The sequence below is a fragment of the Echeneis naucrates genome, chromosome 7, assembly GCF_900963305.1.
Source record: "Echeneis naucrates chromosome 7, fEcheNa1.1, whole genome shotgun sequence".
In the NCBI taxonomy this organism is placed as follows: Eukaryota; Metazoa; Chordata; class Actinopteri; order Carangiformes; family Echeneidae; genus Echeneis; species Echeneis naucrates.
Window position 1 is genome coordinate 15688192 of NC_042517.1, and position 12419 is coordinate 15700610.

At 42.2% G+C, this 12419-nt stretch overlaps 1 protein-coding gene across 1 annotated transcript; it reads left to right on the top strand.

The window, feature by feature from the left end:
- The first annotated feature begins 225 nt into the window (after positions 1 to 225).
- Positions 226 to 8228, top strand: slc6a1a (solute carrier family 6 member 1a). The gene is made up of 14 exons (XM_029505496.1): positions 226 to 448; positions 644 to 775; positions 963 to 1063; positions 1261 to 1370; positions 1526 to 1658; positions 2407 to 2541; positions 2626 to 2729; positions 3396 to 3520; positions 3730 to 3842; positions 4543 to 4674; positions 4937 to 5039; positions 5346 to 5446; positions 5610 to 5777; positions 5913 to 8228. Exons 1-14 carry the CDS (start codon positions 226 to 228, stop codon positions 6402 to 6404), a joined length of 2172 nt encoding a protein of 723 aa, XP_029361356.1. The 3' UTR covers positions 6405 to 8228.
- The last annotated feature ends 4191 nt before the right edge of the window (positions 8229 to 12419 follow it).

Sequence of the window (12419 nt, forward strand, 5' to 3'; positions counted from 1 at the left end):
AAAAAAAGGGAGAAAGAAAGAAATAAAGACAGAAACCGACCAATTGCTCTATTCACGATTCCAGGTTAACGGCGACTGACTGAGCCGTGTGTGCGCAGGCTTCTCCGTCCATCTCCAGACATTTGGTCCAAAAGGTTAGATCTCACAACCGCGAAGCTGCTGTCTACGTGGACCGGTGCTGAAGCCTCCCGCCCGACGGCCAGGACCTCTGCCAAACCCAGAGACATGGCGACGAACGGCACCAAGACGGATGGACAGGTCACAGAGCTGAACGAGGTGGCCACCAGCAACGACAAGCCCAAGTCACTGGACACGAAGCAGAAAAAGGAGTTGCCCGATAGGGAAACATGGGCGGGAAAATTTGATTTCCTCCTGTCTTGTGTGGGTTATGCAATTGGACTTGGAAACGTGTGGAGATTTCCCTACCTGTGTGGGAAAAACGGCGGAGGTAAACATGTTTGTGGTTTCTTTTTTTCACTGCAAATTTCAGGAAGAGCCGCACCAACCCCAACATGCACATTCTCTCTCTCTCTGCCTCATCCAGCTGACCTTCACCTGCACTTACAAATGTTACTGACTGAGGCCTGTCTGTGGTGTTAGACACTGTTTTAATGCATAACCCGATTTACTTCTGTCCACCCAGGAGCCTTCTTGATTCCCTATTTTTTGACCCTCATATTTGCCGGGGTCCCATTGTTCCTACTGGAATGCTCCCTTGGTCAGTACACCTCCATTGGAGGGCTTGGTGTGTGGAAACTGGCTCCTATGTTCAAAGGTATAATGCACTTTAATGTTTTTTAATCCCAGGCCTAGCTAAAAAAAAAATGTAATTTGCGACAATCACTGGGAAACATCTTGATGGTATGATGCGTGGTTAGATTATGGTTTTAAGGATTTATGGAGGCCACATAACGCACATTCCCAATGATAGTTACACTGCCTACTTTGTCTCTGTGTAATAGGTGTGGGCCTTGCAGCAGCTGTCCTGTCCTTCTGGCTCAACATTTACTACATTGTAATCATTTCTTGGGCCATTTACTACTTGTACAACTCCTTCACCGTTGTAAGTATTAGAGATTGTCCTCAAGTGATTGATTAAAAGCAGAAAATGGCATGAGGTCAAGGTCGCGATGTTGTCAGGAATACGAGCCTGTGATAAAGAAATTTGTAAAAACCGTACAATGTTCCAAGGAGGAGTTAAAAAAAAAAAAAAAGAAAGAAAGATAGAAAAGGAGAAAAAATGTAATTTTTGTTTTTCAGGAACTTCCATGGAGCTCATGTAAGAATCCATGGAACACAGAGAAATGTTACACAAACTACTCCATTGCAGATACCACCAATCTCACCAGTGCAGTGGTGGAGTTTTGGGAGTAAGATATTAACCGCTTTCTCTTACTTTGACAAAAACAGAGTTTTAAAGACTCCTGCATGCACCCCCGAGATCCATAAAAGCCAGCCTCTTCTGCTGCATTCTTCGTCCACCCCTGTGTACAATAGTCTTATTGTTGCCCGCTCTGACTTGTAGGCGCAACGTGCATGAGATGACCGATGGCTTGGAAAAACCAGGCCAGATTCGAGTGCCACTGGCAATAACGCTGGCTATCGCCTGGGTCCTGGTGTACTTCTGTATCTGGAAAGGGGTTAGCTGGACAGGGAAGGTAAGATTTGGATCATCCGAGGCCTCTTACGCCATACTGATTCCTAATAAGGAGCAGCGTGTGACAGTGATACAATATTTATCAGTCTAATATCACCTCATCAATCTTTTAGACCGCAGTCAGCTTTATCCAGCTTGATTTTAAAATAAGAGGGGGGACATCAAACAGTCATGTTCACTAATCTCGCTCTGCCTTGCGGTGGCTCCTCTAATTCCAACCCTCCTGACACAGTGTCTATACTGAGTGTGCATTCATGATAGGAGGAGCAACAAGCCACCATACACCATACAATCTGGTCTTGTCCTCTCCCTCCACTTGGAGCAGTTTCCCCTCCCTTGTGGTACCACATTTTTAAAGTCGTCTGCATCACATGACCATGGAAAATAAAATTTGTCTTGGTCACAAAGAACACCCCCCCCCCCCCCCCCCCCCCTCCCACCCCACCCCCTGCACAGCTTGCTCACAAATTGCTTGCACAGTGTCATAAATGCGCAGAGACAGTGGGAACTGATTTAAAGTGAAGTGAAGCTGCAGTGATTTCTTTTTCTCTCTCTCTCTCTCTCTTTTTTTTTTGGGTCTGAAAGAGAGCAAAAAAAAAAAAAAAAAAGAAAAGAAAAGAGAAGGAAATTAAGAGAATATTTCAGACCCTCTTGAGAATATCTGAATAGTGGTTGGATTTCAAATTTACAAACTGTCCATGCGTCATGTATAACATGATGATACAACAATGATGTTTCCCATTTTATAGGTCGTTTACTTCTCAGCTACGTATCCCTACTTCATGCTGTTTATTCTCTTCATCCGTGGTTTGACTCTACCCGGCGCTAAAGAGGGGATTCTGTTCTATATCACCCCTGACTTTGAAAAACTCAAAGAGTCTGAGGTAATGATACATCATCGTATGATTCACACTTACATACAACACGCCTGAGTGAGCAGAGCTGAAATGCTTGTCTTGTTTTGTCAGGTATGGCTGGATGCTGCCACCCAGATCTTTTTCTCCTACGGCTTGGGATTGGGCTCCCTTATAGCTTTGGGCAGTTATAATCCTTTCAATAACAATGTTTACAGGTAAGACTGGTGATGATTTATCGAGGGGACGGGGGTAATCTATGAGAGAGATACAGAAGGTGTTACGTAGTTTGATCAGTCATTGTAAATTGAAACAACTGAATTACTGCTATTTTATCATATTATGAGCATATATTAAAGACCTTATTCAGTGGGTATTGCGTAAGAGCTCTTGAATGAGCTTATTAATTGGAGTAGTATGCTTGAATATAATAAAAATCTAAGGAGAAGGCAGTTTTTTTTTTTTTTTTTCTTGGCAGTCTGCATGCTGGGGGGAAGAACATCTATGATTGCAAAATCTCAGTATTTCTCTGGCAGCCTCGTGGTTCTGGGTCACATAAACAATCAGTTACATAAAAATAGTTGCATTCATTTTGTGTGCTTCTCTCAAATGGATCTGTCCTTTCACGTCTTTAACTATAAAAAAAATATGTAGGCTTTTTTGACATGACGTCCTAAAAAAAAAATAAAAAAATCTTTGTGTGTCTTAAACAATAAAATTGGGTTTTTGGTGAATATGTGATTAACCAGAAGAAATAAATGGCAGTGATGCCTTCTCATAGCGACTCCTTCAGATCTCAGCCTCTCCTGTGCGCAGGTTTCAGGGAAGTTCAGTATAGAAAAAAATAATATGAGTTAAGTATTTCCTATTTTTCCTCTCCCCAGAGACTCTATCATTGTGTGCTGCATCAACTCATGTACCAGCATGTTTGCTGGCTTTGTAATCTTCTCTATTGTTGGCTTCATGGCACATGTGACAAAGAGAGACATTGCCGACGTGGCAGCTTCAGGTAACTATGGATAGCATCCGTGCTTTCTTGTTTAATTGCTCTGTCCCTGCACAAAGAAAGGTGCACTGTCATTGATAGTAACAGCTAAACAGCCGTCTCACCTTTATGTGAGAATCAGAATGCTATGAGAGTAACTGCTGAAATCTGAGGGAGGGGGGGTTGTGTGTGTGTGTGTTTTGTTTTGTTTTTTTTTTTTAAATACTATCCAGGTCCTGGCTTGGCCTTCCTGGCCTACCCGGAGGCTGTAACCCAGTTGCCCGTGTCCCCTCTCTGGGCCATCCTGTTCTTCTCCATGCTGCTCATGCTGGGGATAGACAGTCAGGTAAGGGGCTTGGAGATGATCTGCTCATGGGCTGACCTAAATATTTTAAACGCAGGTACATATCATGCAGCTTACCTCTGCTCTCTGCATGATAAGCATGCAATTTGCTTCTTGTGGACAGATATAGCTGAGCTTTGACATCAGCTGTCAAGTCTTTTTAATGCAACTTTATCACCTCCATGTGCCCGCAGGTTTCACTGTCTGTGTTTCTCTATTTTGTGTACGATATTTGGGTTCGAATAAGGCCACAGAGACTAAAGAAACACATGTACATGTGGCTGCACACTGGTTATGACCACCAGCGCTTAAAGAAAAAGATATAAATTATAACCCTATTTATAGGTTTATAATTCAGACCCCAAGTCAGAGCAGCAATGCTTTTGCATATCAGAACCACAAAAAATGGCCTCCAAAAAGGTGATGCTTGGTCACTCAGAAGATTATTTACATTTTTGTCCAACGGTTTGAGGCACACTGCAACTCTGCTATTTGTTAACATCAGTCAGTCTGTCCACTACATCTTCTCTGTTAGAGGAAATACTTAGCAAATAATATTTAGACCTCCACATTGCTAGCATAAGCCCACAGAAAATGATACTGTCTATGTTAAAGGATTCGGGGAATATAAAAGAAGCAAAGTACAAACAGTGCACACCTGCACATTAATGCGTGATGGTCTCTCTATGATTCTGTCCTTCAGTTCTGCACTGTTGAAGGTTTCATCACTGCTCTGGTGGATGAATTTCCCAGAGCTCTTAGGAATAGACGAGAGATCTTCATCGCAGTTGTCTGTCTGGTGTCCTATGTGATCGGACTTTCAAACATCACACAGGTACAGCAGGGCAGTGCTCTTACTTTTTCACTCACAAGATAACTGTGAGTTGTGATTAAATGATTCAAGTAAAATTGTCCATTATGTGATTAAGACGGAGATGTGATAAAACTATACAAGTAAAACCCATCTATGGAGTCGGCAGAAGCCAATTTGAATCCTGATTTCCTTTCCATTGAGCAACAATGACCTTACCAAAGTATGTTATACTGTGTACTGCACATAGGCTTTTTATAACACTAATTAATTTTTCTGTAACCAGGGTGGGATCTATGTTTTCAAACTGTTTGACTACTACTCTGCCAGTGGAATGTGTCTGCTGTTCTTGGTCTTCTTTGAATGCATCTCCATATCCTGGTGCTACGGTGTGTATCCTCACTGTTTCATTGAATACGCCAAAAATAGGAGCAAAATGACCATAAAATATTTCAAATTGACAAACTAAATGAGTGAAATATCATATATGTGGAAAAAGGGGGTTTAATATCAAGGTCAGAAAGCGCCACACCTACCCAGAGATATTTGCGCTGTTTCAAACACTGTTCAGCCTCAAGGTCATGAGCACTCATCTGTTCCACTTCACCATCCTCATCATCATGCATGGCAGACCGCTGGCAATTTGAAATCAATTGGATATGAATATTTTGATCACAGATTGATTTGTCTCGCAGGTGTGAACAAGTTCTACGACAACATCCAGGAGATGATTGGCTACAAGCCTTGTATATGGTGGAAGTTGTGCTGGGTCGTGTTCACCCCTCTCATTGTCGCTGTGAGTCCTCTGTACTAATACAAACGTACATCTAAAGTCATGACATGAAAAATGAAACAATAAATAAAGTCAATATTACCGGCCTGCAGCCACGTCAGGCTGAGACTGTGGTGCCCGTAGTCGGTCGTGTCAGGATGCATAAAGTGTCTCATGTCTCCCACAGGGGGTGTTCTTGTTCAGTGCGATACAAATGGTTCCTCTCAAAATGGGGGACTATGTGTTCCCAGGCTGGGGTCAGGGAGTGGGCTGGCTCATGGCGCTGTCCTCCATGGTTCTCATACCAGGGTACATGATCTATATGTATCTTGGACTCAAGGGCACTTACAAAGAGGTAAGAACTGAATTGCCTGTCGGGTGTGTGAAGCCTGTGTTTTGTTTTGTTTTTTTTGTGTGTGTTGCCAGATTTAAACTATTCTGAGATACCCTTCTCTGATGTCATTCAGTCTTGTTGTATTTCTTCCCCCAGCGACTTCGGATAATGCTAAAGCCTCCTGCAGTCACCAGGCGCCAGGAGAACGGGCCTGAACAGCAGCAGGTGGAAACCAACACCGCTCACCTGTCCAGCCCTGCCAACCCGACCAATCCAGCCAGTCCCACAAGCCCAGCTCCCGCCAACCCCGCCAGCCCCACCAGCCCCACCAGCCCCACCAATCCGCCCCCTGCAAACTCAACCAGCCCCGTGACCCTGCCGAACCCAGCTCCTACATCAGCTAATCCAGCCACTGCCGCAAGCCCGGTGAACCCGGCGACTAGTCCCACTGCTGCCGCCGTGACCACCACCACCACCACCACTACGGCCAGTCCAGCTAACCCAGCGACCAGCATCCCCGCCACCACCACCTCAACTGTCAGTCCAGTCAGCCCACCACCCAACCCAGCCAGCCCAATGGAGTCTGCCAATCCCCAAAACCCAACAAGTCCGACCTCCAACCTGACCAATGCTGAGGCCAATGTGTAGACAACAAAGAAACCCTCATGGAGCATGCAGACAAAAGAGAACATTACAAAGGACTTCCAAGATTTTAATTGATTCACCTACCTCCAGGGGAAACACGTGATCAAAACAGATTTTCAAACCATATTTCATTTTTCTAAAAATCCAAGCCAATGATGTCTTATTGTTGGTTTGCATTCTGAAAACAATATCAAAGACTGTTAGTGTTCACAAATACAACTATAAATCTGAGTTTAAAAAATTTAAACATACTGTGTAATACTGTGAGAAAAGAAAAAAAAAAACAGAGACATAGATTAGAGATTTGTTAAATATCTTCATGAATCAAGTAAATACCGTGTGAATATAGTAGATGAAGTAGTGAACAAAATTGACATCACTGAAGAATGCAAAGGATGGTGTCAGTTTTTGTTGTGGATGTTTACTAAACCTCACACAGTTGTCTCTTTTCCAAATGTTGCACTCTGTGAGGTAAACTACAGGCCACAAGGCAAACGGGGAGCTCTGAGTAAGCACAATGCCAATAAGAAGTTCATGTTTAGGAGCTTTGGAGAAATCCAGTATTTGTTGCAAAAGATTTTGTGTGTGTGAGAGAGACTTATTTTTTTTCCTTCCTTTTTTTCAGTAAAAAAAAAAAGAGAAAACTTTTATGTGATCAAAGCATTTTTAGAATTATTTTTAGGATGTTTTATACTATATGTGTTGGAATGGAGGACCAAAATCCGTAGGCAGACAAAAGCAAAAAAAAACAAAAAAAAACTATGCCATTTAGTGTTCGGTTGGCAAAGCACAGGGTACAAAGAAGTACAAGGAAAAAAAAAAGAAGAAAGCACAGGGTTAGAAGCGTGATTTACAAAAATCAACTATCCCTTAATGCTGACAGTCAATCCTGTTTACGTTTTGCATGCTTTCCTCAGGAACATCAGTGAAAGATTTCTGAAATGTTTCCTGACATACAAAAAGTTAAAAAAAAAAAAAAAAAAGTAAAAAGAAAAAGATAAAAAAATAAATAAATAAAAAGAAGAAGAAGAAGAAGAACAGAGAAGGCCTTAAGCCAGTACACCAATTTCAACGAAGCCATAGTCTGTTTACATGACTGGGCAGAATTCAAAATACCACTTTGTATGTGAACACAAAAACCTGGACCAACTCTGTGTTTGAGTACAGTCATTTTTCTTTTCTTTATGTGGAATGATCACTTATACTTTGATCAATATGTACTCAGCAATACATATGTAGATGTTTGAAGTGCGGGCCAGTAAGCAAGTGGTCAGTTTCTCTTTTTGTTTCCGTTGTCTTTGCTTTACTAGTGAAAAGCACAAAGCTTTAATTTCCCCAGACTTTTGCCATGGCGTGTTAGGACAATGTTAGTTTGCTTCTATGGCAGCTACTGTGAAAGGCATCTGGTTGAACAGAACGTATTTACTTTGAAAAGCAAAACAACTGAGCGAAAATGTGAAATGGCTACAGTTCATGTCCTGTGAATTTTGTATAAAGTTACTCTACCACAGTTTTTCTCTGGAACTTTGTTGTAAAACTGTATTGTGTAAAACATGTAACTGTGAATGTCCGTAATACATTGGAAGTTATTGTCTAAATGTTGAAAAAATGGAGTTGCTGTTTTCTGCAATAATATTTTGATCACAGAAGCTAAAGCACATATCTTACAGAAATATACGAAATGATGATGACAATGAAGATGCTGACGATTATATTAAAAATAGATACTATGTCTAGTAAATGACAATATTGTTTTGTATATTTTTAACTGTCTCACTGCCTAATGTAAAACATAATATAAACATAATATGTATCTAAATGGTGTCAAATGATAAAGCACGATTGTTATGTTATACAAACAGAAAAAGACTGAAAAAAAAAAAATAAAGAATTATAGAAAATATAAATACAATACATGCCTGCCATATGTCCCATATAGCTAATGTGTCTTTAAAGTAACAGCCCTTTGCTTTTTCAACACGGGAAATTAGGTCAACAACCGCGATCCTATCAAAAGATGCACATTGTCCTGCAGTAATTGGCTGTTGTTTCCTGTCTTGTGAATGAAGCTATCTTGTTGTCCATAGACGTGTTCCAATCAAAAGACAGAAAAATGCAAGCTCAATAAAATGCCATGTTAGATGAGAAGAATCTTAAGTGTTGTATAGATGGATGAAATATTAACCCTTTTAGTTAGAATGAGGCTAGGTGGGATGTGTAAAATCAAAAAATCAAAAAATCAAAAACAAAAAAAACCTTCCCTCAGAAGTTGACTTTGAGCTCAAAGCTAACAATGGGGGTTAAAAGGAGCTAAATACAATAGCAAAAAAAAGAAAGAAAAGAAAAGAAAAATCAAAAGGGAATGAAAGGAAAGTTTCTGAGGCCGTTCCTTGATGATTTATTTGAGTGTCAGAAATACAAGCTGATAGAGAGACCTCAGCAAGCAAGAAAAACATCACCACAAAACAGCTCCTGCCCCGGGGTCTGGTGTCACACGCCCCAGCTCCCCAACCTTATATGGCTGTGTGTGTCTGTGTGTGTGTGTGTGTGTGTGTGTGTGCCTAAATCCCCCCCCCCCATCCCCTGCAGTTGCTGCCTCCATTAGCTTCCAGTATAATGAAAGAGATGGCACCAGCTGACACCACCACAATGACTCGCCATGGATAAAAGAATGAGATGTTCCCTCTAGTCGCTCGTGGCAAACTGTGTGTGTATGTGTGCGTGAGTGAAAGCGCGGGTGGGGAGGGAGGGGAGGGAGTCAGGGTGGGGAGAGAAATCTCTATTTGAGTAGACCAGGGTTTGAGTAATGCCCCCAATGACTGCTCACATAAACTAGCCCCTGATGGATGACTTACTAGCCTCCTTTATTCCCAGTTGTGTAATTTAACATCATTACCTATGAAAACCAGTCTCCAGCGAGACAACCCAAAGTGATGTTTTTCATCCACAAAAGCCATAGATCATAATTTTCGGCTGGGGAGGACAGGAGAAGGAAGCTCTTGATTAGTTGGGAGCAATCTAGCAGAACACAATTAGTCTTAGGTGTGTGTGTATGTGGGACGGGTGGGGGGGGGGTTTCAGCAGCTCCAGCAGTGATGGATTAAACTTTAAACTTTTTAATTCCAATATTCTCACACTGGAAAAAAAAAATCCAGATTTGTGGGGTTGCACACTGGTATTTTTTTGTTGTTTTTGCTGCCTTATTTCCTTTTTCTTTCCACTCTATTCCTTTAATAGTCCTGTCACACACTGCTTGATCTCGGGACCCATTGGATTGTGTGACCTGTGCAGGAATTTTAATGTATTGTCACGGCAGATGTGCACTGAAATGTATTTTTGTTTTGTTAAACCCCTCAATCAGCCGCGGTAGCAGACTGTAGTCACCAGGTCTGTCCGTAGAGTCACCTTTTAACAACTGATAAATCTAACAGACTGTGGCTGACCCTTCGTCAAAAAAAATCGGACGGATCACAGATTTAAGTGTCGCAGCAATTATTCCTGATTACCTAAATGACAGCGATGACGATGGTAGCATGGTTGGCCGCACACGCTGTCTTCTCTCGCAAAACCTTTTGCAGTTCTGTATGATTGAGCTTTGATTTCATCAGCCCATCTTCATCAGACAGTTTTCCCTTTTTTTGCCTTTGTGGAAAACTAAAGGGAACACCCCCTAAGGTATGGCTGTGTGGGTGGGGGGTGTCATTTTCATTTCCTGTCTCCTAATTTTGGATGACATGAGTCTCTGCGACTGTGAATAAGGTTTGCACTGCCAGTCAAACGTTTGGACACACTTTCTCATTCAAATGAATAGGAGAGGGTGTCCAAACTTTTGACTGGCAGTGTGTGTAAATAAGCCTGACCTTAAACTGGCACTGATGTCTGCATCAGCTCTGTACAAGCTGCCCGTTAAAGGAATGCAGATTGAATCATTGAATGTGATAGTTTGTTTTTTCTCCTGCAGCCTCAGCTCCATTTCGTGGCCAGATCAGAGCAAAGGGATACTGTTTGGTGTTTCCTTGGCACAGACTGTGGCGAGCCTATTTTTAAAGTTAAAAAGTGCTTGCAGTGTGGCCGCAAGAGAGGACACTGAGGAAGCAAACTGGTGATCCATGATGCTTTTATGAAGGCATGACAGAACGCTGCAGCTTCTAAATTCACACAGGCTGCGATGATTAATCGCCATAGCCCAGTAAAACAAGAACAACTAATTCTGCTCTGAAGATGTACAGACTGAAAAAAAAAAAATGCTCATGTTTTCTCTGTTTTTAACCCCAGCATGAAGGGATCGTCTTCATCATCACGCCCTGTTGGGTTTAACGGAGCGGCGGGGTCACAGAACCTGAATATGTTTGATGTAGATTTTATGTGATCATTAGTGACGTTTTTTTTTTTTTTTTTTTTCCCCTCTGATGCATTTGGTTTGCCCCAGACTTCGGTCTGAGGTACGTTCACCCGAGAATTCGAAGCAAATACATTAATGAATATCTGATCTTTGCAGATGCATGAATCTACATATCAATGTAATCAGCGGATGTTTTGTGCTTGGCTATTTCCAGCAGAGGGGCTGAGAGGATGTCAAGCATGCAAAGCCTCTCTGCATATATGCTAATCGGGCTCCATTTTTCAATGTGAATATGAACCTTGCTGAAATTAACTTATTTACCAGCTCACTTTTTGAGCTGGCAAAGTGACAAAGCCTGAGTCCAAAGTTTGTTTTGTTTGTTTGTTTTTTTTTGCACATGCACACAAACTACACCGCTGCTCGTATTGCTGTTGGGTAATATCTGAGATTACTGGGTGCACACTTGGACACGTGAAATCCTGAATTCTCAATGATTTTCGCTCTTTGATAATGTGTTCTCGTGACACAGCAAATATCACTGCTATTCCAGGCAGCGATTGCTCGCAGGCAATCCAGGCATACGACTTCTGCTGGGATGCAAATATCAGATTCTGAAACCTAAGCCAAAGAGGTTGCCCTGTCACAGATCTTAAGGGTTTCTCACGCCGGCTGTTGGAAAATCTGCGGGTTTGAATGAGCAAATCCCTCTCTTCTGGAAATTACACAGACCCTTCAGATGGGCTCTCATTTACATTACACCGCCCTTCCCCCAATCTGCCTCTTTTGGCGGCTCATAAACCTACAATATCATGTGAAACCTGTATCTGCCTGCCTCAGCTGTGTTTTGAGCTCTCCTTCTTTTTTTTTTTTTTTCCAAACAATGGTGACATTTACCCTAACCCTGACATAATCCAAGCGGGGAAGAAGAGTAATTTCATTGAGAAAAAAAAATCTGATTAAAATGAATCTGTCAGTGAGGGCCAATTTGAACTGCCAATAAAGGAGACAATTTCAGTTGATCAGGAGACTCTCCTTTGCTACCTTCACTTTGCTCGAGCGCTTCTTGTCTTTTGGGGAGTCATTGTAGATTACTTCCGGGGTCAAAGACTGAATGCAAATCAGGCCACTAAACAGGCGAATGGAAACACTGAAAAAAGAAAAGAACCGGCAACCTTTGCCTTACTCTATAAACGTGTTATTGACTTTCAAGTGTGAAAACCTGAACAAACGCGTTCCAATATCAAACGACTACTTTCAGATGACTGATTCACAGGACCGAATAGCTCATGCCGAACTTCTGCCGAGGGGAGAAATTCCACATGGTGAGCAAGACATGTTACTCTGCCTGGATGTCACGCACAGTGGGTGCTCTGGGTGATCCTCTGCCCTGATGTGAAGCCAGTGGGAGGAAGGGCTAACTCTCCAATGAAGCTCCTCTAATGGCTTCCTCCTGTCTTCCCTGCCCAAAGGGTTTCCAGCCCTGCTCCTCTTAACGGTGGAGTTTGGGCTGCGGGACTCTGATAATAGCTGACAAATGGAAATCTCTGCCGACATCAAATGGAGTTATTTGTTTCCCTGCTCTTACACCGAAATGACAACAGAGGAAGTGTACTCTGTGCTCAACTGAATTTCATTATTCTCCAGCTAATCTCCTGGAACTTTACCCACACTGACTG

Bases quoted from the DNA above. Each gene is read 5' to 3' on its own strand.
- slc6a1a (XM_029505496.1), top strand. From the start codon at position 226: ATGGCGACGAACGGCACCAAGACGGATGGACAGGTCACAGAGCTGAAC. The intron at 449-643 runs GTAAACATGTTT...CTGTCCACCCAG, and splicing joins GTGTGGGAAAAACGGCGGAG to GAGCCTTCTTGATTCCCTAT. The intron at 3,843-4,542 runs GTAAGGGGCTTG...TCTGTCCTTCAG, and splicing joins TGCTGGGGATAGACAGTCAG to TTCTGCACTGTTGAAGGTTT.